Source organism: Leiobunum rupestre, chromosome 2 (assembly GCF_980474605.1).
Source record: "Leiobunum rupestre chromosome 2, qqLeiRupe1.1.hap1, whole genome shotgun sequence".
Classification (NCBI taxonomy): Eukaryota; Metazoa; Arthropoda; class Arachnida; order Opiliones; family Sclerosomatidae; genus Leiobunum; species Leiobunum rupestre.
Genome location: NC_143385.1, coordinates 74385078 through 74409829, shown reverse-complemented (window position 1 = coordinate 74409829; position 24752 = coordinate 74385078). Strand labels below are relative to the sequence as shown.

The 24752-nt window shown below is 35.0% G+C and overlaps 1 protein-coding gene across 1 annotated transcript; it reads left to right on the top strand.

Moving 5' to 3' along the window:
- Window positions 1-724: 724 nt before the first annotated feature.
- Window positions 725-8005, top strand: LOC149959006 (putative sodium-dependent multivitamin transporter). Its single transcript, XM_090165118.1, has 12 exons — window positions 725-1001; window positions 2589-2654; window positions 3764-3883; window positions 4256-4368; window positions 4492-4632; window positions 4691-4820; window positions 4881-5088; window positions 5158-5312; window positions 5929-6113; window positions 6406-6527; window positions 6648-6723; window positions 7909-8005. The coding sequence occupies exons 1-12, from the start codon at window positions 834-836 to the stop codon at window positions 7973-7975; spliced, it is 1551 nt and encodes a 516-aa protein (XP_090021244.1). The 5' UTR covers window positions 725-833; the 3' UTR covers window positions 7976-8005.
- The last annotated feature ends 16747 nt before the right edge of the window (window positions 8006-24752 follow it).

Sequence of the window (24752 nt, the reverse complement as noted above, 5' to 3'; positions counted from 1 at the left end):
AACTTAAAGCCAACTTGAAAGCAACTTAAAAATAATATGTAATTTTCTGTATCTGTAAGGGTTCGCGCCTTCTTCTTAGAAGTAACAATAGTGGAAGAAGACTCAATAGCTCCGCCTCATTAAAAAAAAAACGATTAGGAGGCGATCCAACAAAATTTCCTTTCCTCTGCTTTTGGTACGTCTATGGGTTCTTGCATATACTGAATGTACATTTTAAACAGTTAAAACTGTGAAACCTCTGCTCCTTATCGGTTATTTCCATATTTATAATAAAGCCAATCCTTCGCTGCATCAACCCCAGATGTAGAAGTGTACTTCAGTTGGAAAGATGACTTTAGGAACTATGTAAAAATTTACAAAAATCACCATTTAAATTGACTGTTTTGTGAAAGAGTATGGTGGATGTAGTGAGGAGACAAGGCGGCAAAGACTGCGCTCTCGTTTTATCGTGTAAGGAAGTGTTTAAATGTTCGTAAAAGAAAACAAAAACGTTTTTTGTACTTTGGACTCATCCATTTTAATAATGATTACATCGCGAAATTCCAAAACAAATTAGTTGGCATTTATTCCTGGTACGAGACGTTGATTTATTTATTATGTAATATCGTGTCAATATTTTTTCGTGGGAATTGTTAATAGTTTCCTAAGTCTTTGTGATTTTGGAGATGAAGAACTCACAACTAGGATACACCGATTATATTATGGTATTCTTTGTACCAGTCGTATCTGTAACCACGGGACTGGTCATATCTAGACGAAAAACTTCTAAAACTTTCGAAGAATACGCTCTCGGTAGTAAAAGAATTTCAATTTTCCCATTGTCAATATCAGTAATGGCCACGGCTGTATCGGGGCTGTCAGTAATTGGGCACGTTGCTGAGATGTATTCTTATGGATTAGCTTTTGGTTTCTACGGAATTACCTTATGCATTGGATTAATTTTCGGTAGCTATTTCGTGGTTCCTATATTTCACAGATTTTCCAAGGTCAGCGTCTATTATGTAAGTAGCTATTAAACCAACTTAAATGCCATGTTTAAAACTTATTTCTTTTGGGTACAGTACAAAAATATTTTTTTGAAAACCTATCTTCGAATAGGGCTATTCCTTTACGATAACTAAATTTAAGCATGTGCTATTTTTATCGAATTGCATCAAATTTAAGGGAATAGACGACCCCATATAAAAATAATCTAAATGAACTGTTAAAAATTTAAAGCTAGAAGACCCTTTCGTTTAATTTAATCAAACGTGGTTCTGCTGCACGTATCACTACAATCAGTTGAGGAGAGTGCGTAGTCCAAAAGCTATCATCGTTCTCTACCTCTCGGAGAATAGATGGAGTATTATGAAAACTTGATGATTTTATAGACACATTCAAAGTGCCTACCCTATATTTTCCAAGAAACTAAAACAAATATCACCTTTTTATATTAAAAAAGTTCCGTAAATAGCTTAATAAATGCTTTTAATTTTAATAGCTTACAAACCTTTTATTTTATTTTATTCTTCACCATTTTTCCCATTAATTAATTTTCTAATGCCGAGTAACGGGTTTTGAAATTTTCAAATTGCTACACTTAGCACCACTTTCCTGTTAAGTAGTCGCACGCCAGACTAGAGCTCGGGGTTTGGATAAGAAATGTCCGTTTTATTTGTTCTTATCCATAACAGAAAATTATCAAAACTTATTTTTATTGCATAATAAATCGTTTTATAACCACGAATAACATCCATAAGTAAACAGTTATCTGAAATTTTTATAAATAATCGAAATTTTTAAGGTTAATTTATCTGTTCTACCTAGCTCCACGCCACATTAACCGCCACTACTGATAATCCCCAAATAGGGCGAAACTGGTGTACTGTTGGAAAATTCTTTCTTTTTTCCTACTTTTAATTCGTTTTTGATTTGATGGCTCAGAAATTTTGTCCTCGAAATCCTATGGGTTCGTAATTTTTGAATTATCTATAAATACTTCTCGGTGTTCACATTTTTGAACTTTTACATGATGGACCTTTCTACCTTTTCGCATTTATTGTTATTATCTGAATTCCAGTGCATCGTATTAAGCTTTTATTTGGATGAGGGAACCATATTCCACAAGCTTTTTCCTATAATGCTTTATATGAGTCATTGGTTATTCTAACTGAATAAGATATAAAATTATTTTCTTGTGCATTGCAAAATATGTAAGTTTAAATGGCTGTTAATAATAACAAACCACAGCTAGGATGTAATAAGTAATTAGACTCGTAAACTGAGATAAAAAAACGGCTTTGTTTTCAGAGGAATACCTTTAGGTATAGAACGAGTTGTCTTGGCTCTTATGGGACAATAAAAAGGTCGTACCGAGGGGTAAGACACTCTTCGAACTCGGTGTACACTGCCATACCTTTGACAGTGCTAAATGGAACTCGCGAACTCTTGAAAATATGTACCTTTAACAGTGCTAAATGCACGAACTCAATGTACAGCTTATCTGAGACTGTCTTACCCCTCGGGTCGTACTATCACATTGGCTAAGTGTAGTATAAAGAAAGACCTCGGATTCTTAATGACGCCCAGACTTATTTTATATTTTACAGATAATAGAGCACCTATTTGGATCGACTTTTCAGCTGGTATTTGAAGTCACATTTTTCATATTAGAGGTATTGAATTATATCATTTTTAAATTAAACACGCTGTTGACTACCTTAGCAAAACCATAGAGATTACACTGAGCTCCTATTCGGTACACCAAAAGAATTCACCAAAATTAAACGGTACGGAAAAGGGTCCATGAATCTATTATATAATTCGTTGTATTTATTTTCTTAAACTATATAATCGAAAAAAATTATATAGTAAAGAAGTAAATGTTTACAGATTATATCGTTAGGTAAGGTATTACCAAGAATGTATTGATTCATAGGTCAAGAGCATTACTAACAAGGAGGCTACCCGAGGTGTTACACACCGATTTTGTTCAAACTCGGAGGATTGGCAGACCTTCATAGCACTTGAAAAATCCTAAAGATATTTTATTCAATGGGCAATGGTTTTGCCATGGCAACGAACAATGTTTTTGACAACATAAAATAACATGGGATTTTAACCGATTTCCCAGTGAAAAAAATTTAAAAAATTGTTCAAAATGTGACCAATTTTGATTTTTGTTCGTCAATTTCTATAAAAAAAAATATAATTTTGGTATTTTTTTTTTCAATTTTGTAAAATGTTTCACATGGGGTACCCTTTTAATCGGTCAAAATCCCATGTTATTTTCAATGGAAAAATTTCCATTTTAGGTTGTCAAAGACATTTTCGTTGCCATGGCAAAACCGTTGCCCATTGAATAAAATCCCTTTAGGATTTTTCAAGATACATGAAGGTCTACCAATCCCTCGAGTTTGAACAAAATCGGTGGGTTACACTTCGGGATGTCTCCTTGTATAAGTTAAGATGGTCCACGGGAGGGGTTTTTGAATTTTCCCAGGCAAAAGTTTGTAAAAGACAAACATTGGAAAACGGATGTTTAGAGAACCTAGCAGTTTCAGTTGGTTTAAGGGAAATTTCGCATACCTTTCGAACATGAAGGGGATAAAGAACACCGATAAAAACTGTCTCAACATAGTAATTATCCCTTAGTAATAAAAAAATTCTTAGTAACACACTTTGCAAATTGTCAATCGTTTCATTTTTACTTCGTAAATGGATACTTCTCTCATTTTCTCTCGTTATGTCAAATTAACGATTAATAACAATTATTTTATTTCAGATAGGTTATTGTTCTCTGGTATTGTATATTCCAGCTATGACTCTGGAGACCTTCACTGATTTTCCATATTGGTCTGCAGTTCTTATTCTAGGGATATCATGTATATTTTATTCAGTCATCGTAAGTAGTTTAGTTATTTAAATTCATGATGAATAAACTGATCATATCCACAGTAACGAAGTTTACAACGAGCCACAATTTTAATTGTGAAACCGTTATATATTAAAGCGCACTGCTTAATATTTCAGTATAAAAGGGCTCGTTCATTTTCTCACGAGCCTCCTGAAAAAATAAAATTCGCGCTCTATCAATTTTAGCGTTATAAAAAAACTAACATAAACACGTGATTATTATATTCATAGAGATGCGCTTGCGCGTATTGGAGGCAAGAAAAAGAGAGCGCCTATCTGTTGCTTTGTATTTTAAAATATTTAGTTTATTTTAATATTTTAGGGTGGATTTAAAGCCATTATTTGGACTGATGTTGTTCAGTGTATCTTTATGTTCTCTTCAATTCTTGCAATGACCATTATCGGCTTAAATCGTTCTGGTGGAGTGACCAACGTTTGGAATCAATCTATAGAGAAAGGCTTCACAAATATGAGGTAAGCTTTCGTAATTGATAAAATAATTGAACTCATTCAAGTTAAAACCTCACGAAAAACTGTAACCTCTGGCAAAAATTAAATCTTTACTGCCGTATAATATTATTAATTACATCACTTTAGTGTTTTCGAGGAAAGGAATATGAAATATTCTTTGGTGAACGCCACGGTTTTGGGCGTTTCTACGTCTTGTATTAGATATTGTACGAGTCAAGCAGTATTGCAACGCTACCTTGGTTGCAAGAATTTATTAGACGCCAGAAAGTGAGTACTAATTGTGTTGGAACAAATGTGAGTTTTATAAGCGACTTAAATTTTACAGAATTGGATATATATCTGGTTTTCTTGTTGCTTTGTTTAATTTTATTCTCCTGATTTTGGCGGCTGCGATCTTTGTGTTATATAGTGACTGCGAGCCAATTAACAGCGGAAAAATCAAATCGTCCGATCAAGTAATAGCTTTACGCAATAATTACAACGTTATTTAAAAATTAGTGATTTCGATTTTATAGATTATTCCTTATTTCATCTTGAATGTTTTGACCGACTACCCGGGTTTGGCCGGTTTGGCTTTATCCGGAATTCTAAGCGGTACTCTTTCTACAATGTCTTCAGTAATCAATTCGTTGTCCGTCGTTTTTACTGAAGATATTTTGTCCAAAATGTTTAAATTCAAAGTCAAAGACAGCAAGTACAATTTATTTTGGAGTAAAGTTATAAGTAGGTGGTTTAATTAAATCAAAAATAACTACAAAGGAGTGGAAAATGAGGTTTTTAAATTTATTTTAGCTGTAATTGTGGGATTTGTTATTATCTTTAATTCGGTTTTGATTCCATACCTTGGAACAGCTGTTCAATTGATGCTAATTATTAATAGCATCACTCTGGTTCCTCTCGGCACTGCGTTTATTTTGGGAATAATAAGGCGAATTATTAATTTGCAGGTGAGTGCCTACTCTTTGAATAATGTTGTTTAAAATTAAACAAATTAACACATGAATTATTTCTATATTTATATAGTGGTATTTAATTCTTTAACAGTTTTAAAATATTTTCAAGTTCATTGGAAATTTTCTGAGTTTCAATATACATAATTTTGAATACATTTTATTATTTAGATTTTTTCATTCTTCTTTAAGATTTATTTTTTATTATTTTTTTTAATAAAATATTTGTAAATATACGTTTGAATTATTTGCATAAATTTTATTTCAAACGTTACTGATAATTACTTCACTCACACGTTTAAAATATTTCAAGCTCTTTGTAAATATTCTTAGTTTCAATTGTCTTTATTTCTGACAGCTAGTTTCTTCAAACTTAAGTGCTATTCTATTCTTCAAAACACTTGATAGTTTTAAAAAATATGCAAAGTCAGTAACGTTTTTTTTTTAAATTTATGAGTTCAAATAAATATGTTTCATTACTGCATTTCCGCTTGTTAAAAAATTCCATCGAAATTATCGTGCATCACGACTAACACGAAACATTATTAAAAAATTTACGTTTACCTTAACTTTAAGTCAATTCATTATTGATTTATTTTGTTACTGGTTTCAGGCTTTGTATATATCTGTGGCTTTGTCAATGGCTGTTATTTCTTGGATTATTATCGGTTCGTATTTAAACAACGTGAACGGAACGTTTTTCCAACTTCGAGATAATCTTCCATCTGGCGTTCGTTACGAAAAGAACTTTACTTCGTTCGGAAATACTACGTATTTTCATGTAAAACATAAAAGAAGGTACATATATTTGAATTTAATCAATTAATCTAGCTATATTTCAAATAGGATCAAACTAGTTTACCCAAAAAGTAATATAGTACTGAACTAATAAACAATTGCGATAAAATAATAAAAATTACATTTACGTCTTGAATTGCATAGGACTGCGGGTGTTTTTCTAGCCACGTCTGACCTTACCCAGTTATAAACCGGATTTAACGTATTTTATTCAGGCTTTTATTTAATGCTAATACTAACGAATTTGAAATTCCTTCCATTTTCGTGATTTTATTTTTCGTTTTACATGTAGCAATGATCACATCTTTTCCCTTTACACAATTTCACCAGCTTGGTACAACGCTATAGGATTTACAATAGCAGCTGTTTTTACAATTCTACTAACAAAACTCTTCAAAAGAAAGCCTGTTAAGAGTTAGTATATTGCATAATTTTTTATTTTCTGAAACTAATACAATTTTTGATAAGTTTTACCGCTATTTGGAAAATTATATAAGACCCAAAGCAATGACGGTTGTTTCTTTATTTCTTTAGTTAACACAAAACCGACGGATATTAGATATCTTAGTCCATTAATTTTGAAGAAAGAAGAAATACAGTTTTTGGCAGAGTAAGTGAACAAAGCTAATTTATTAAGACCAGTACCATGAATATCATTCACCCATTATTATCCGACTCTATCATAACCCTTTGGTCCCCTCTTAAGAGATGAAAGGCGCCCTCACCGGCGACCAATGAAATCAAGACAATTGTCTGATTTGTCTCCAACAACTCCACTTGTTTCAAACGCGTGGCTTGATGATAGCATCATAAATGCAAAATTTAACCATGGTTAATTTAAACTAGTAAATAGTAAGTAATATACTATAGAGACAGATACTTCATGGTTTAAAATAAACTTTTATTAAAAAGAATATTGGCTAAGCTTTTCGAGCTCACTCGCTCCTTTCAACCCTTAAATAGAAATGGCGAAAATCCAAAAAAAAAACAGATAGTAAAATCAGCGTACAGTTATTTTTGTTGAACGCGCTCTTCCCTTTTAATGGCCTAAAAACCTTTTAAAACTGCCCCAATTACTCACTTTCACCTTTCCCCCGTTTAGGTTCATACCCCCTCTGTCAGTAATAAAAATGCTTTCTTTGAAGTTCGGTCTGAACCAATTTTTTTTTAAACCATGAAGTATCTGTCTCTATAGTATATTACTTACTATTTACTAGTTTGATGATAGCATGTTCGCCTCTCACTCGAAAACTTATTACCAACAGTGAACATTTTAATAACGATTTTTTGGGAAAAATTATTTTTAAAGAGTACAAAACTCTGTTAAAAAATATTTTACGCGTAGTTTAGCACATTTTAATACCCAATTTATAAAACAACTAAGCAAGCGTTACAGAAAAAGTAATTTAAATGTTCACTGTTCTAGGACTCACTTCCCTATTTCGGGCATGAAAATCGAGCATGCAGCTGCAATCAAGTCACGCATGAAATCCACGAAAAATTGGGTGGGTTTAAATAAACTTGAGAGGGGACCAAATCGCTTTTACCTTGCAATAAATAAGATTTGAGTTAATGGACTAAGGATAAATAAAAATAGTTCAATTTAAGATTACTTTCCATTTAATATCAACGAACCGGTAAAAGGTCCTTAGGAAATCGTTTTTCCCAAATTGGGATCGAAACCATTAAGCAGCTATTTAAAAAGGACCTTAAACTAATTTTATAGAAATTAAACTAGAAGTTAAAATAATTAAATAATTAAACTAAATCACTATTTTTTTAATTATAAATTTAGTTTGTACGAAAGAGACGAAGAGGAAAACACCAATGAAGCTGCTAGTGAAATGGTACCCAAAATTTAAATTAATTTATTAAAAAGTTATTAAAATAAGGGAAGGAAATAACTATGATGTTATTTGCCTATATGAACTCCTAATTTTTCTTACAACCGAATAAATATATTTTATTTCAAATAAAATAAGTGGTTGAATACTATTGGACCGAATCCCGTTTGACCGAATCCCAATGAACCAAAAAGTATTTTCGTTAAATCTGGTTCGTTTTCACTTCGGGTAGGTTAGTTCCGGTTGGGTTAGGTTAGGTTAGGTTAGTTCAGGTTGGGTTAGGTTAGGTTAGGTTAGGTTGGGTTGGGTTAGGTTAGTTCAGGTTGGGTTGGGTTAGGTTAGGTTAGGTTAGATATGGTAGGCAACTATTTCACGTCGGGTCTTATCAAGGTTATTTTCCAAAATTAAACCCGTAAAATATCAAATTTCAAGGGAAAAAGGTCTAAAATACACGTCGGTACGAAATAATAAATATTTAAGACATAGTTTAGTCCAAATTATAGATATACTATCGTCACGTAACCTACGATATATAAATATGTATCACTAACGGTATTTTGAATGAAAACCGCGCAAAACGCGGTTTTCGGTCGATTGGAATTCGGTTGAAAGGTACATTCGGACGAATAGGATTTCGGCCCAATGGTCTACAATCAAAATAAGTATATGATACTAGCTGTTATCGAATTTTGATATTTATAATTAATGTAAAATTAAAATGATATTTTTTCACTTTATATCTGTAAGGAGATTAAAATGTATCTCGAAACTAAGTAAACATTAATCACATATATTTCGAGAATCTTCCTGATATTGACCAAAAATTTGCAAAAGTCCATGTGGCCTCTTTAATCAATAATCTAAAAAATTTACAATCTGATTAAGTTGGTCTCTATTTACTAAAAAATACCCCCCATGGAAGTGTTGTGGCGGATTCTGATACAGTGCTGTCATGGTTGTCAAAGGTAAACTAGAATCAGCCATTTATTTCGTTTGGTGTGTGTAAAGATATGTTTTCTTTAAGACAGAATTGAGTTTATTTGCAGTTTTTTTTTAAATGGAACGGTTATTAACAAATGGCCGTTCATCTTTTTTTGCGAATTGGCTATAGCTCACCTGTTGGAATGTGTTAAAAATATTTAAATATTTAATTTTGTTATCTTTGATAATGAAAGTGAATTTTATAAGTATCCGGAATTCTTAAATATTTGGCCTATCAGTCGTCGTGATATAGTTGTAAAAATTGCGAGGGTAGAAAATCCTGTTAACTCAATTTAATTCTCTTTACTTGCTCTGTAACTCTGACTATGTATGTATGCTTTACCCAAACTCTGGTGAGAACCTATTATATTTCTATAACAATTTTTTCATTTTACCGTTGTGGGCTTCATTCGCGTTAGGAGACATAAAAGTAGGCAACCAAAGAGATTCTAGGCTCTTTGTGCAATTTCGAGACAATGGAGGGCTCGCTTTTCGCCAATCTGGAAGTCGCATAGATTTCAGTTTCTTGTAAAAAAAAACAAATAATGTGTTTAGGCTTGAATAAATGAATAAATAAATAATTAAATATGAATGAATAAGGTATTTTTGGTGAAAGTCTAAATGTTTGATTAATAAGTTATGAAATGTAAAAATCCAAAAATAATCTTCTAGAACGAGGTAAGAATAACTTTGGCCATTATTATCATAGTCCAAACTCGCTTTTCCATTGCATTCCATGACTAAAAATAAAAACAATGCCCATAAGTGGTTCGTATTAACTAAAAATACATACACCCTATATTTTCTTACTTTCAAACATCAGACCATTTTCCAGAATTTTTCGTGATCTTGATTCAGCATAAGCAAAGCTAGCGTTATTATTGTCACTGTCAATAATAATTTTCAAACAGGACTCTTAAATATAACATAAATTAAAATTGTTTGACAGTTGAAAAAAGCCACATGAGACGGTTCCTACTGTTACCCTCAAGACCAATCGTACCACAATTGTCTTCAATCTTTTACACTCTAAAAACTAAGGGTTTAAATTTAAACCATTAATGTATGTAAACTATTTGTCCAAAACCCAATCCAAACCATTTATATTTCCAGAGAATTTAACATTTATTTATTTGGTTTAATTTTAAACCATTACTGTAGCAATATAAAACGATTTATATGATATTAGAGTTTAATAATGGCTTGTATATAAACCATTTTAAATATATTTATATGCTACTGCAAATACCACAAATGTTTAAAGTTATACTCTTACTAATATGGCGAGATACCTTTACTGCGCTTCCAATAGCAGCTTAATGGTTTGAATTTGAACTCTTACTATACTGCCGGGAGACCTTTACTGCGCTTCCAATAGCAGCTTAATGGTTTGAAGTTAAACTCTTACTATACTGCCGGGAGACCTTTACTGCGCTTCCAATAGCAGCTTTATGGTTTGAAGTTAAACTCTTACTATACTGCCGGGAGACCTTTACTGCGCTTCTAATAGCAGCTTAATGGTTTGAATTTGAACTCTTACTATACTGCCGGGAGACCTTTACTGCGCTTCTAGTGGCATCTTAATGGTTGGTGTTTAAATTCTTACTATACTGGCGGGATACCTTTACTGCGCTTTTGAAAACACAGTAATGGTTGTTCTGTTAGCATTATTTACAAGAAAATATATAGTAGATTGTACCCTAATTATTATTTAAATGTATATACCCAATTTAAAATACCGACCCAAATTGAGACAATTACCCAAAATTTGATATTTACCCAAATTTAACCACCTTTGTTTAAAAAAATTGAATAATTTCATCTTCGATTTTGCCATGTTAATTTACATAGAGAAATATAATATTTTAGTTGTCAAAAACGTTTTCAGTTGCCATGGTAAAACTAAATCCCATCGCATTTTTTCCCTTTGGGGTTTTTTTTATTTACATGAAGGCCTACCAGGAATTCATACCTCTAACTTGGAATGGTTATCCGGCCGTATTCCCTATGGTAAGATGTCTCCCCTCTTTAGGAGTTTTTACCCCGCGCAACCTCCGGTTTTTACAACTGTAGTTTTTTGTTGTTCGACTCCCCGGCCATTTCGAAATTTAGGGTTTGAAACCCCACCATTGATAGCGACGGGTCAGCTCGCTCTCCCGACCTCTCCATGTGGAAGGATTAAGTCCGGAATTGTTAGCGCTGTCAAAATTGTCAGCAGTGACAATGCCCTTGAGAAGCGAGGTGACCGTCGCTATCAATAGAGCGATAGCGAAGGGAAAAGCAAAAAGATGTTTGAACCCTTTTTCGACACTGGGGGATGAAATTATCTGAAACTAGGATTTAATACCATTGAAAATCGTATGAGAAAACACGTATGCTCTGACGCCAAAATGATCGGAAAAAAACGGTCCCCTAGATAGAGACGGAAATCGGGCGAGATAACCATTCCAAGTTAGAGGTATGAATTCCTGGGTCTACTTAATCCCTAAATTTAAACAAAACCGGTGAGTTACACCTCGGGTAGTCTCCTTGCTAGTGTAAGGTAGGTGATGCTAATATAAACAACTTTAATCTTTATTATAATTAAATTTAATCCATTTAAATACAGAAACCTAAATTTAATAATTAACAAAAGAGGTAGGCTAACGTTAACCTAACGCCGCCACTAGGGTGTCAACGAGCCGAGCAAACTCGCAAGGGCTCGCAACTCGACACGCTCAAAATGTATCGAACCGAGTCGAGCTAAGAATAAGTGAGTCGAGTGTCGAAGCGAGCAAAAACGTATCGAGCCGAGTTCTAGAGCTCGCTCGTTAATCAGCAGAAAACGAACCGTGTCACGAACCGAGCCTATGTCATATCGAGCGAACAACGAGTCGAGCTAGTTTCTTGGCGAGTGAGCACCGAGTTGAGCTAGTTTCGTGGCGAACAAGCAACAAGTCAAGCTAGTTTCTTGGCGAACGCATCGAACTACGAGCTAAAAAGCTGAGCCCTGAAACGAATCAAATGAACTCGCTTGAAAAAACCATTGGCTCGCTATTTAATAGCTCGAAAGCTTACTTTCTAAGGTTAAAGGAACGCATATCGTAACACCTTTCTAAAAATGGATATTAGGTTCATATTATTCTGTATTATATTTGAGGCATTCATGGACGTTCTTTGGGGGTGGGAGCAACCAGGTGGTTGCTCAGCGATAATCATGGATGGTGATGAATATATAAAACTTTTTGTACATTATAGCTGGCCTTTATTTTAAACCCAGACAATAAACCGTTTAAACAAATGTGGTTTCCTGGAGCACTAAATTAAATGTATTCATTTCATTAGTGTAGCTTGCCTAAGCTAGGGTCGGACTGGGTACGTAAAGACTCAGGTGAAAGTTGCTGTAGTCAGCAGTAGGGTTTCAAACTGGGGCGGCAAAACTGCTTCTTGAGACCAGGGCAAAAGGGCGATCGCTAATTCGGCCTATAGGTCAATGTGGTCTTGAATTTAGCGCCCTAATTGACGTTTCTGTACATAACAAAGACCTTTAACGGTCTTATATCCTAACATGATTTACACAGTAATAGTTGATTGTGAAAATTATATTTAGGCTTGGACAGTTCCTTTTTATTTTACTTATTGAAAACATTTTCTGTGCACTTTTTTTGTGGATTTCTACATTGCCTCATTGACTTGAACGTTACGCGTTAACTTTGCTTTTACTCGGTCTGCATTTGCACTGATTTAAAGTTCTAAATGTTGGTTGTTATTCATCAGTTCTCTTTGAAATCACCCTTAAGGCTCATTCTAACTAGCCAACTTTAGTCAGCTGACCAAATTAGGCAGACTAGTCAGCCTGACTTATTTTGCATTCACACTAACCAACTGACACTTTCACATTACCCGCCTTGTTCGTCCGACAAAAATCTTTCAAGTTGTCAGCTGACTAAAGTTGGATAGTGTGGATGGGCCATTAAACTGTCTAGTTCGACGATAAGTTTTACTTTCTTTTTTGGTGCTAGAATAAAAATTGTAAATAGCATTCTCGAGTGGTGACCAAGTTATCAATTAAAATAGCCGCATTTATTATTGTTCGGGTAATTAATTTTAAAACATAAATTGACGGATTTTAAGTGGTTATTTATTTTCATAAACTCGCTCGGTACAACTATGTATTTTACACAAGTCGAACAGAGCAATTTAAATCGGAAACCATTTTGAGCGAATATACAACTGTATTGCCCTATATACACAGCTTTTTAATAGTTTTAGTGATATCGGTAGTTTTTCGAGAAAAGCCAGAAATCCTACACAGTACTGATGAGCCACAAAAGGGCGAAACCGGTCTACGGTTGGATTCTCCGTCTGAAATTTTGACTTTTAGACATTTTGAGCGAGTTATGCGGCGAGCGAGTCTTTAACGAGTCGAGCGCGACTAAAATAGGGTTCGGCGAGCTAAAACGCCACCCGAGTCGAACTCGAGCCGAGTCAGTGTTTTTCGAGCCTTTGTCGAACCGATCCATAAACGAGCTGAGCACATATCAAGTCGAGCCTAAGCCGAGTCGAGCCTAAGCCGAGTCGAGCCTAAGCCGAGTCGAGCCTAAGCCGAGTCGAGCCTAAGCCGAGTCGAGCCTAAGCCGAGTCGAGCCTAAGCCGAGTCGAGCCTAAGCCGAGTCGAGCCTTAGCCGAGTCGAGCCTAAGCCGAGTCGAGCCTAAGCCGAGTCGAGCCTAAGCCGAGTCGAGCCTAAGCCGAGTCGAGCCTAAACCGAGTCGAGCCTAAACCGAGTCGAGCCTAAACCGAGTCGAGCCTAAACCGAGTCGAGCCTAAACCGAGTCGAGCCTAAACCGAGTCGAGCCTAAACCGAGTCGAGCCTAAACCGAGTCGAGCCTAAACCGAGTCGAGCCTAAACCGAGTCGAGCCTAAACCGAGTCGAGCTCGAAACTCGACTCGGCTCGCTCATTGACACCTCTAGCCGCACCCCACGAACCTTCAACGAATGTAGAAATCAAAATGCCACGGACATTTGAGTTTAAATTATCCAAGCAGTGTTTTAAGTGTATCTTACATATTATAATTAAATTTCAAAAACATAATTAAGTATTCTGTACATTCAGGGGCGTAGCTGAGGTGGTTGAATTGGGGGGGGGGCAAGGCATGGTTTTGCCAACTATAACTTCGACGGTTAGGGAAAACTCAAGGGGGAGGATGCTGACGAAACATTTCAAGAAGGGGGGGATGAAGCTTCGGTAAATAAAGTTTCAAAAGGGGGATGCTGCTGGAGGTCTTCTTCGTTTCGCCAACTCGACCTCGAGTATACATTAACTATAAGCAATATTTGAATTAACATTTTCATTAGTTACGAAGAATTTTTTAATCACCCTGTACACTTAGAACACATTTACGTACGAAAAAAAGCCTTACTAAGGAAAAACGTAAAAATGTACTTGTTATATTATATGACTTTTGATAATACAGTATCCATACACTTAAATTTGTAACGCTTGTGGCATAACTATACAGTTTTTGTTTACTTATCTGTGTCAAAACCATACAGTTTTCGTTTACTTATCTGTGTCATAACCATATAGTTTTCGTTTACTTATCTGTGTCATAACCATACAGTTTTCGTTTACTTATCTGCGTCTAAACCATATAGTTTTCGTTTACTTATCTGTGTCATAACCATATAGTTTTCGTTTACTTATCGTAGTTATGTTACTTTTGGTAATACGATACCATTTGCACAGCCTTCAAACCAACCATCACCTACTTAGAAATATAACTTTTGTAACGCCTGTGGCAAAACCATACAGTTTTCGTATATAAAAGCCGGTACACATTCCCAGGGCCCGTACAACCAAAGGGTCCCAGGTTTGAGCCTTTCCCTCATCAATGGGAAAGAGTTTGGTGTTACCTCTGGTCATACGTTGAAAGTGACGCATAATGTTTCGATAAGTGTCACACTTACTTGTTATTTCTGGTCAAACTTAATGGTCATAATTTCAATGAAATTCAAATATTCCAGCATGCGTAAAAAATCCACGTTTAACGCGAAATGGCTAATTATTTAACTTTTTTTTCTACGCGAGGCGCCACAAACAGGCGAAGTTTGTCCAATGCCGACCTTTTTTATCATTTCATTTTTCTCTCGATGGTTTCAGCAGCACAGTAAGGGTTACCCAATATTGGAAGAATAGTTTAGCTTCCCACCATTATGGTGATTTAAATAGCACAATAATGGTTTATTTCAAATATAACAAGAGTTTAACTATAAACCATTATGGTGTTTTCAACTTTATAGTAAAGGTTTATTGCCAGTATATTAAAGGCTTACTTCAAAACCAGTATAGGGCTTTCAGCAGCACACTAAGGGTAACCCAAAAATGGAAGAATAGTTTACCTTCCCACCATTATGCTGACTTAAATAGCACAATAATGGTTTATTTCAAATATAAAAGAGTTTACCTATAAACCATTATGGTGTTTTCAACAGTATAATAAAGGCTTCCTGCTAGTATATTAAAGGCTTAATTTTAAACCAATATAGTGCTTTCAGCAGCACACTAAAGGCTACCCAATAATGGAAGAATTTTAACTATATTTATGGTTTAGAACCAGTACAGCAGGTAATCCATTTATGGTTTAAAGTTGGTTATATTATTTACAAACCATTATACATCCATAATTTTCGCCATTAATGGTATACAATTTCCATTTAAACCAATTATATGCCATATATAAACCTGTAATTTTTAGAGTGTACACTATCCCTATTCGTTTAGCTTATGTATAAAATATTTTTAACTTATGGAATACAGAAATCCTTATATATTTGAAACAGGGAGTCATACGCGAAGTCTACAAGCAACTAGGTATTCAGTTGGCACACAATATTACTTTAGCAAGGGAAAGTTTTCAAGAGTATGATAGTCTGCCGACGATGGACTTCGGGTTCAATGAAGAAGACAATCAGATGGTCTGTCATCAAACTATTCATATTGAACATAACAATAGAAATACTCTTCCACTTTCTTTGGAAGGTTTCATAATTCCCGAGAACGAAAGCTGTAGTAATGAGGTTACCGTAGATGAGATTCACTTAATATTATTTGGCCCAATAAAGAAATTAATTTGCCCAAAAAATAATTATTAATTTTACCAAGTATTAAATTGCCCAAAGAAACTATTAATGGTTCCAAAAAATAAAATTAAATGTACTAAAGAATATCTGCCCAAAAAGAAATTAATTTGCCCAATTACTCTGGATTTACTTGCAAAGTTACTTTATAATTTCGAAATGAAATCCGGATCTCTCCGTTTTTTCGGTGCTGCCATTAATGATGAAACATGCCCTACGTGAAGGACAACACCCGAAAGGTGTTAGGTTAAACGAAGATCCCGAATATTTGTCATTCGCGTGTACTTATTGTGGAAAGTCAATGAACTACCACGAAGGAATTAGCTATATACATTTAGTGAAGTGGCAAGGTGCAAAGAATGACGCTGCGCTTCGGATGCTTAGAAGATATTACAAAATTAAAGAAAACAATTCTAGTGTGAATGAGAAAAACAAAGTTAAAAGTAGATAACCTTGAACAGCTGGTTTACTTTCCCACTCTGGCTGTATTGATAAGCTAGTGACACACGATGATGGCTATAAGGTATTGGAGTCTGTGAGGACATCCCCGGATATTAGCACCATCGTTACAAATAATTATAAGCAATGATTTGCCAGCTTGAAATTCGAACTTTCTTTCTATCTCTAATTGCCGCAGCATCGATATGGGAAAAACTTCTAGAATCATTGTGCATTATTTTGAGTCGTGATAGTCAAACCATAAAAGTATTCGTGAAAAATGTGGAATTTATGGATCGAGCGAAATTAATTAGTGGCGACCCTGTTTCGTGTTGCCGAAATTTCGAATATCAAATGCTTTTTTTTAAATATCAGAAAAGAAAAAGAGTCCCCTACTGGCTGGGTTGCCAAATGCTCATATATTGTTATGGATTAAAGTCGCACCGAAGCTGATAAAATATTTTTCAAACGTAGAAATAGTTGGGCCAATGTCAGCGACGATCCAAAATATGCACATTTAGTCAAGCGGAAATTTGGGAAATGAGAGATTTTAACATGTACTGGGCAGCAGCATCATGCACTGAGTTAAATATTCTAATTAATTAAGATTTTAAAACTACACCTTCGATCCGAGATCTTGTTGCCATTTATTTTCCACTTTACCAAAACTCTACTCACCTGCAGCTTCAATGGGTTTGGAAATGGGGATTCTCGTATAACGTCGCTATTGGGGTTAACGAGTAGAAGTTGTCTCGGGAAATAAAGTTTTACATATAAGGGTGGCCGATGTATTATTTTCGAAAAGTTTAAGTTTAATTAGACAATTATAAAATAATAAACCATGATTATACACTAACTACTCTGCAGAGGTCAAATTCAATCATACATAATGATCACACATTATTTATATTTTATAATCTAAAATCTATGTACAAACAGGTTCATCACTGCCAAACATGGGCCCCAGCCCACATCACCGCCTAGCCCCCATAATGGGGCTAACATAAATCAGATCTATCCCTTCACTGGGGAGTCTTACTCTCACTCTCTCTCTCTCTCTCTTTCTTCTGTCGGTGTGTCACGGCTTCACGTCCACGCAAATTTACGCTTTGGGTCCTCACCTGACTATTTAAATGGTTACAGATTATGATTTGCCTTGGGAGAAAGCTCAAATGGGTTTAGCATCGGATTGTGCATTCTCATCATATCGGTTAAGCTTCTTAGAGTGTGTTTACGAAGTTATCCACTCATTATGTGCTTGTGATAAGGAAAACGTCAATAAATATGATATTCCTAAATTAGTATTTCCCATTTTTGAGCTAGATAAGCCTGTCAAAGCTCATTGAGCTTATTTTCTTCTCACTGAGGTTCAAAGCACAATTTTTCAGGCGGTTGTTTGTTCAAATAAAATGGCAACCTTTTATGAAAAAAATACCCGCTTCCAGAGGAAATGCAAATTATGGCTTAATCTTCATAAGAACAGAATAACATCGTCTGGCTCCGGTTAACTTTTAAAGAGGAAAAGCGAGTGGACAAATTCAAACCTGGGTTCTTTCTCAAATCCTCCAGATTGAAGCCGAGTACGTGCAATACCATATAGTATCAAAATGAAGATATTGGCATAGCGGGATTGTTATATACCAATGGCTGGGTTCATCACCCGATAGGGTGGTTTTTGACTCCTAAGCTTAGGCTTGGTATAATGCAAATGCTCATATTCGTTTGCAGCTGCCTTACCTACACTGTTAAAAATTGCTGTTAATTTTACAGGAATTTACCATTCAGAAAATTACCAGGAAAGTTTCAGTAAAATTACATGTTATCTTTCCTGTAAAACTAAGCAAGTAAAGAAATGTTCTAGGTACGAGAAATATAAAGTTCAATTATTATTACTGTTATTCCAAATATAACAGCAGGTAGTTGATTGAGTTTTTTAAGTCTTTTAATCGTATAGTTATGAAAAACGCACAAAAGTATATGTGTGAGAAATGTCTTTTATTAACAGTAATTATCTATCTTAATTAAAAATGATATCAATTGAATTGGTACATGAAGAATCTTCACTTGTCTGCATAAAGAAACTGGCAATAGTTCACATTTAGGTACGTGCCACTGCCAATGCTATTATGTAATGGCTTTGGGTTGTTTTCTTCTTGAGTTCGGCTTGGTGGTTTTACATAATCATCGTTCTGGATAATTAAGTTAGATGACGAGGCTATTTGGGTTAAAGGAGTTTCAGTTTCGGCCTTCATAAAATCATAATAAATAATAAATTTTGCCATACATTAAATAATTGAAATATTGCTTTACTTATTTTTGTGTATTGACTTCCTTTTGTATAAATGAATTCGTAAACTTGAGTGATATACTGTTCGTTAACTAACTGTAATCAACTTCATTATTAATAATTATTCGTAGAAAATTACAAAGCATAAGAACCTATTACAAATAGCCCTTATGCCGCAAAAGAATGCCATCCGGGAAGATACTGCGGTCATTGGGTTGGTGGAGTTTCAGTTTTGAACTTAAAAAAAACTTAATAAAACATTGAATTTCGCTATTAATTTAATGGAATTAAGGTTTACTTTCTTTAGATATATTGACTTCCAACTACAACTATCCCTAACGCCCCCAAAGACCGCAATTCAAGAAAATAGTGAGACCATTTGGGTAGGATTAGTTTCAGTTTTAGCCGGATTTTTAATTATAGGTCCCTGAGCCCAATTTTTATTTTTTTTATTTAAAAAAAGGTTAAGATGCTAGGGATTCAATGGTGCTAAAATATTTTGTCGGAAACAATTATTCGTGGAGTTATGGTAATTCAAAGATAAGCCTTTGTTCCCTATGTTTTTGATCATTGCACCGAGTATTCAAGTGTTCCCCGTATTGGCGCCTGACGGCGCTGCGCACTAGCTTCGCTCGAGCGCTGGGGCCTGGCGGCGCCACCCCAACCCCATTCTTGCTATCACGATGGGCCTTCTATAACGCCCCCTAGAGGACAGTACAAAGCCTTACGCATCAAGAACTGTCTAACCCGATAATAACCCAACCAAAACACCAACAATTTCGTTCTAAACCTCCTAAAAAAAACCCACGTTAACAAAACATTTATAAGAAATGTTTTGGTGATTGAAGCATTAATTTCGCCTTAATTTAGGCGTATTGACTTCCTACTACAGAAGAAAAAGCTAAAGTGACGCTCAAAACCAAGAGTAAAACTAAACGCAACAGTCGACCTTTGCACTTCGAGAAAATTCCAAATAGCGCAGCCTCCCCGCAGAACGATTGTTATTTACTGAAAATTTATTGTAAATATTACGGTTAATCGACTAACAGGACTAAAGTTGTTGTGTACAGTAAATATCTACTTACTCTTACGATAAAAGTTGCTATTGGAATTTATCTGTAAAAATTAAACGGTAATTTAACAGGAATTAAGCTACGGTAATTTTTAACAGTGTAGTGAAGCTTGTCATGAAAAGGCCTTATATGTTGAACTTATTGAAGGGAATCCGAGGTTAAAGCTAACTCATCAATACTATTTTCAGGTAATGGAACAATTAGGGATAACTGGGTTTAGCTGGTGTTATTTAGTGGTGTATTTCCCAAAAGGGGTTATAATTACCCGGATTAAATTTGACCCAACACGTTTTAGCAACATGGTTTCAAAGTAAGGAAGGTTCTATTTGAATGACTTACTGCCTGCGATTGAAGAAAGTCAGAATCTTCAATAGATTTAAAATTAGGAGTAAATAAAGCTTTATTTAGAAAACAATATGGATATTAATTATTTATCTAAGCTTGTTGGGTTAATAAATACACAATGACATAAGTAATCTAAACAAACATAAGTATGATACGGGACTATATCAGCCGTAAAGAGATTGTGTAATTTTACGTTTCGAATAGGAATGTCAGCAATCCCTATTCTCTTCGACCCTCTTAGGATTGTCATTAATAGTAAATTTTATATTCCAACTTTATATTATCATTACCTTTAATAAATAAGTAAATAATCTAAACATTATTAAGATTGAAAATTTTTTTTAAAGGGAAATTGGGAGAGTTTATATATTTCAGAAGTAACCTAAGCCATTATAGCTTCGACGTATTTAATTATCGGAGCTTGATAGTTTGATAATAGCGCACATAAAGTCCACATTTCATTGATGACCGGGGAGAGACTGATCGGTATAGCTCGATCAAAGATATGGTAACACCTAATTCTTTGGATCCTTCCCTCCACGTGAATGCGTAAATTAGCAATCTTTTGGGTTTCTTTCACCTCTTTCTCATTTAACTGATCTTGTTTCAGTGAATTATTGAGTCGTAACCCTTTCGTAGCTAACAGCTCCGCTATGAGGAATCATTTGTCGCACATAATAGTCCGTGAGCCAGACTGCGAAATTGAACTTTTGAAAATCATTTTGCGCACCAAGAAATTTTATCAAGCCAAAACCGCTTGATAGACATCTCGATCGCCCAGCTATTCAAGATGGTGGGCGATCCAAGATGGCGTCGGGCACATTTGTTCAAATGCGTCTAACGTTTGATCTACTTGTCACCCACTTGGACGCTTGCCAATGCTGATGGATCGCTAAAAAAGACCAACAAAGCGTCTTTCGCTTAATTTCTCGAGAATAAGGTGGCCCCGACTGAAAATATACTTGGTTCCAAGGCTACTTTGATCGACGCTATATCAATAATTCAGAAAATGCACTGATAAAACAATACTTTGAAGAACTCTCGGTTCAAATTTTACAACAGATGATCAAGGTTGGTAGAGACAGCAACCGAATTGACGCTGTGTTTGATATTTACCGCGAAATTTCAATAAAATCGACTGAGCGCGTAAATAGAGGGTCTGATGGTGGCGTTGCTTTCCACGAAATAAGACCGGGTTACAGAATAAAAAATTGGACACGGCTTTTAACAAGCTCCGGAAGCAAAACTAACCTCATCAGCTTCCTTGAAAGAAATTGGAAAACGCGAGAAATGAGAAATCGGCTAGCAACGAAGACCATGATCGTGTCATGTAACGGTATATGCACTAAACTGCAGACAGATATTATCGCAACTGGAGACGAATCAAAAAGAGGCGAATACACGATTAATTATCTACACTAAACACACCAAAAAGAATACTCCAACATAATAGTAGCAGCTGACGACACTGACGTGCTTATTTCAAGCATAGCTTTTAGTTCCCAAATTACAAAGAACCTTTTTGTTGCGAGAGGCACAAAAAATAACGAAAGGATCGTTGACATAACCAAACTTGCCCCAGCTTTAGGGTCAGATGTATGTAACGCCCTTATTGGGCTTCATTGTTTTACTGGTTGTGATACAGTAAGTACTCTCGCAGGACAAGGAAAGCTCAAGGCGTTTAAGTACATTGTACAGAATGCTAGCTTCCGACAAGCCGTCTCGGATCTCGGTACGGAATGGGAGCTCTCGGATGAAACATTTCAGTCCATTCAAGCACTAACGTGTCAAATATATTGCGCTAAAATAAAATTTTTGGATGTAAACTCACTAGGATATCAAATGTTTCGCGTTAAAAAGGGAAACGTGGAGTCGGGATAGTTACCACCTAATTACCAGGCCACTATTTGGAAAAGAAGTTTTATGAGTTCACGAAATTGAACGAGAGTGGTCAACTAGATATTCAGTGGGTGCTCGGCAGTGTTGGGTAGTATTTTAAATAGGGTCAATGGAGGTAAGTGTGATCAGGGGGTAAGTGTGATCACCCCTTATTATTTCCCCAAATAACATTATAACATAATATTTGATGAATGGATATTGAAATATACTTAATTGTACACATTTTGTATATTTTCAATATTAATTTGAATTAAATTTAGTTTTTAAAAAATTTAGTTGAAAAAATGTTGTACTCTTCTACTCGTGTTTAGAGATTTTATGCCCAAAAGAAAAGTTCTGTAATTTTTTTTCTTACTGACAAACCGATTTTAAATTTTGTTATTTTGTAGTCTGCTTAATCTTTTACCTGCTAGGAAATTTTGGTGTTTTTGCTAACATTTTGAGGTTTTACAAATTTAATCTGAAAAATGTCTTTCAACATTTGCGGTGCGGGGTAAGTGTGACCACACGAAGATATTATTTTACAGCTAGGAAAAAAATTGAGCTTTATTGGGACACCAAATTTATCCGCTGTATGCAATTTCATTGCGATTGATCAAGGATTTCACAAGATCACAATTAACCAACCTTCCTATCACACTTGCCCCGCATTTTGGGGTAAGTGTGACCACACGAAGATATTATTTTATATCTACGAAAAAAATATAGCTTTATTAGGACAACATTTGAAACCTCTGTATGCAAAATTATTGCGATTGGTCAAGGATTTCAAGTGATCACAATTACCCCACCCCCCTATCACACTTGCCCCGCATTTTGGGGGTAAGTGTGATCAGTAACGGAGTTAAATTAAATAATAAATATTTATATCACTATTTAATTGATATTATATTTGATTGCGTGGTTGTGTAGGATAAAGTGGCCGTATTAATTGTACCAATTCTTAAGAGGGTGCTATTTTTAGTTTTAAGTGTAATTTCAGGTAAACGCCAAAAAAATATTTTGATCACACTTACCTCCATTGACCCTACTTGTATTTTAAATACTTTTTCAGTATTTTGTATTTTACTTTAAATAGTTTTAAAGAAATGTATTTAGTATTTTATTTTAAATACATTTTTTCTGGTATTTTGAATTAAATACTTTAGCCATCATATAGTCTCCAAACCACCATCAAGCCGCAAGTATAGAAATCAGAAAGTAACTATAACGATTTCTGCAATGGTATACCAGAGATCCTGGCAGTTATAGAGATGTGAAACTCCCTATACCCTTAGCAAATTTTTGCCGATCGCAGCGCCGCCTGTACGTGGGGAGTAACCGCAGAGATCCTAGGATTGCTACCGTTGTTTACATTTTTTTGGGCTAACGCCAACGAAGAAGAAACCAAGTTGAAACTGGAATTGAACTATAATTTATTAGTTTAAGTATTTTTTTATACATTAGTAAATATTTAAAATTTATTTGAAATAAAGTTCATATTTTAAGTGTTTATCATTTTAAAATATTTTAGGCCTTGTTTAACCACAATAAAGAAATAAGAAACAGGATTTTTGAGAAATTAGGACTAAATCAAGGATTTACGCTAATAATTTAAAGTTTGTTAATATTTAGTGATTAACTTTAAGTAACTTGCGATCTAAACGTTTCTGGGCCTTGCTATATTTATGGTTTAGGTTATGTTTTTCTAAAGTGCTGTGAATGGAAAATTGTACAAAAAACTTGACTATATTATGCAGGGCACATATTTTATTATTATTATGTAGATAATTGGTATCTTTTTCAAAAAGATCGCGTCTTCCTACATTTTCTAGCCATTGTTTTGAACTGTATTTTGAAGAAAAAAAAGATTAAAATATAACTCTAATTAAAATAACTTATGTTTTATCCCACCGTTCTTTTTCTTTTGGAAACTTAAATAAAGAAATGCGCTGTTTTTCTTTAGAAGAATTACAAAAAATCGCTGAACAATAGGTTCCAGGCATTTTAAAACTTAATTTCGAAAATAAAACGCGTTTACAATTTTTGCGTATCTCGGCTTGAAACGGGCCCTTCCTTCCGGCCGAAGGGCGGCGCTGATGCTTGCATTTTTTGTCAGGTTTTCGGCGGAGTTTCGCATCTCTATAACTGCCAGGATCTCTATGTATACCACGCGCCGATTTCAAACTGGTGCCGTCTTTTAACAATATCCTTTCTTCATAACGAAGGTGGATTTATTGGTTACAAAACTAGCGGGAGAGGCCGCTACTGGCAGATTCAGACAAGTTCAGTAAAGCCAAAGCTACTGCTCTAATCGGCAGACATTTCGCCAACGGAAAAATCGTTCTAGTTACCTTCTTATTCCGCTTATCGCTGGTAGTGGCGTTGGAGTAGTGAGCGGACGAGTCGTCCGCTCACTACTCCAACGCCACTACTTTCGAACAGTGTTCGTGGTTCTGTATGTGTTTGAATCGGACGATGAATATTTTGACTTCGAGACCCCTGAGGCTGAAGTGAGGAAAGATTCAGAAAGTCAGGTAGCGCGGTCCACTCTTGAAGCTCTCAGATATCTGGAAGAACCCTGTTCTTCAGATTTCCAAGAACTACATCGATTTCCAGCAGTTAAAATGATATTTCTAAAATATGGGTGTGTACTTCCTTCTTCGGCTCCAGTT

Coding starts and splice junctions, on each gene's coding strand:
- LOC149959006 (XM_090165118.1), top strand. CDS start 834: ATGGCCACGGCTGTATCGGGGCTGTCAGTAATTGGGCACGTTGCTGAG. Junction 6,114..6,405: donor CATGTAAAACATAAAAGAAG/GTACATATATTT, acceptor TTTTACATGTAG/CAATGATCACATCTTTTCCC. Junction 6,528..6,647: donor CAAAAGAAAGCCTGTTAAGA/GTTAGTATATTG, acceptor TTATTTCTTTAG/TTAACACAAAACCGACGGAT.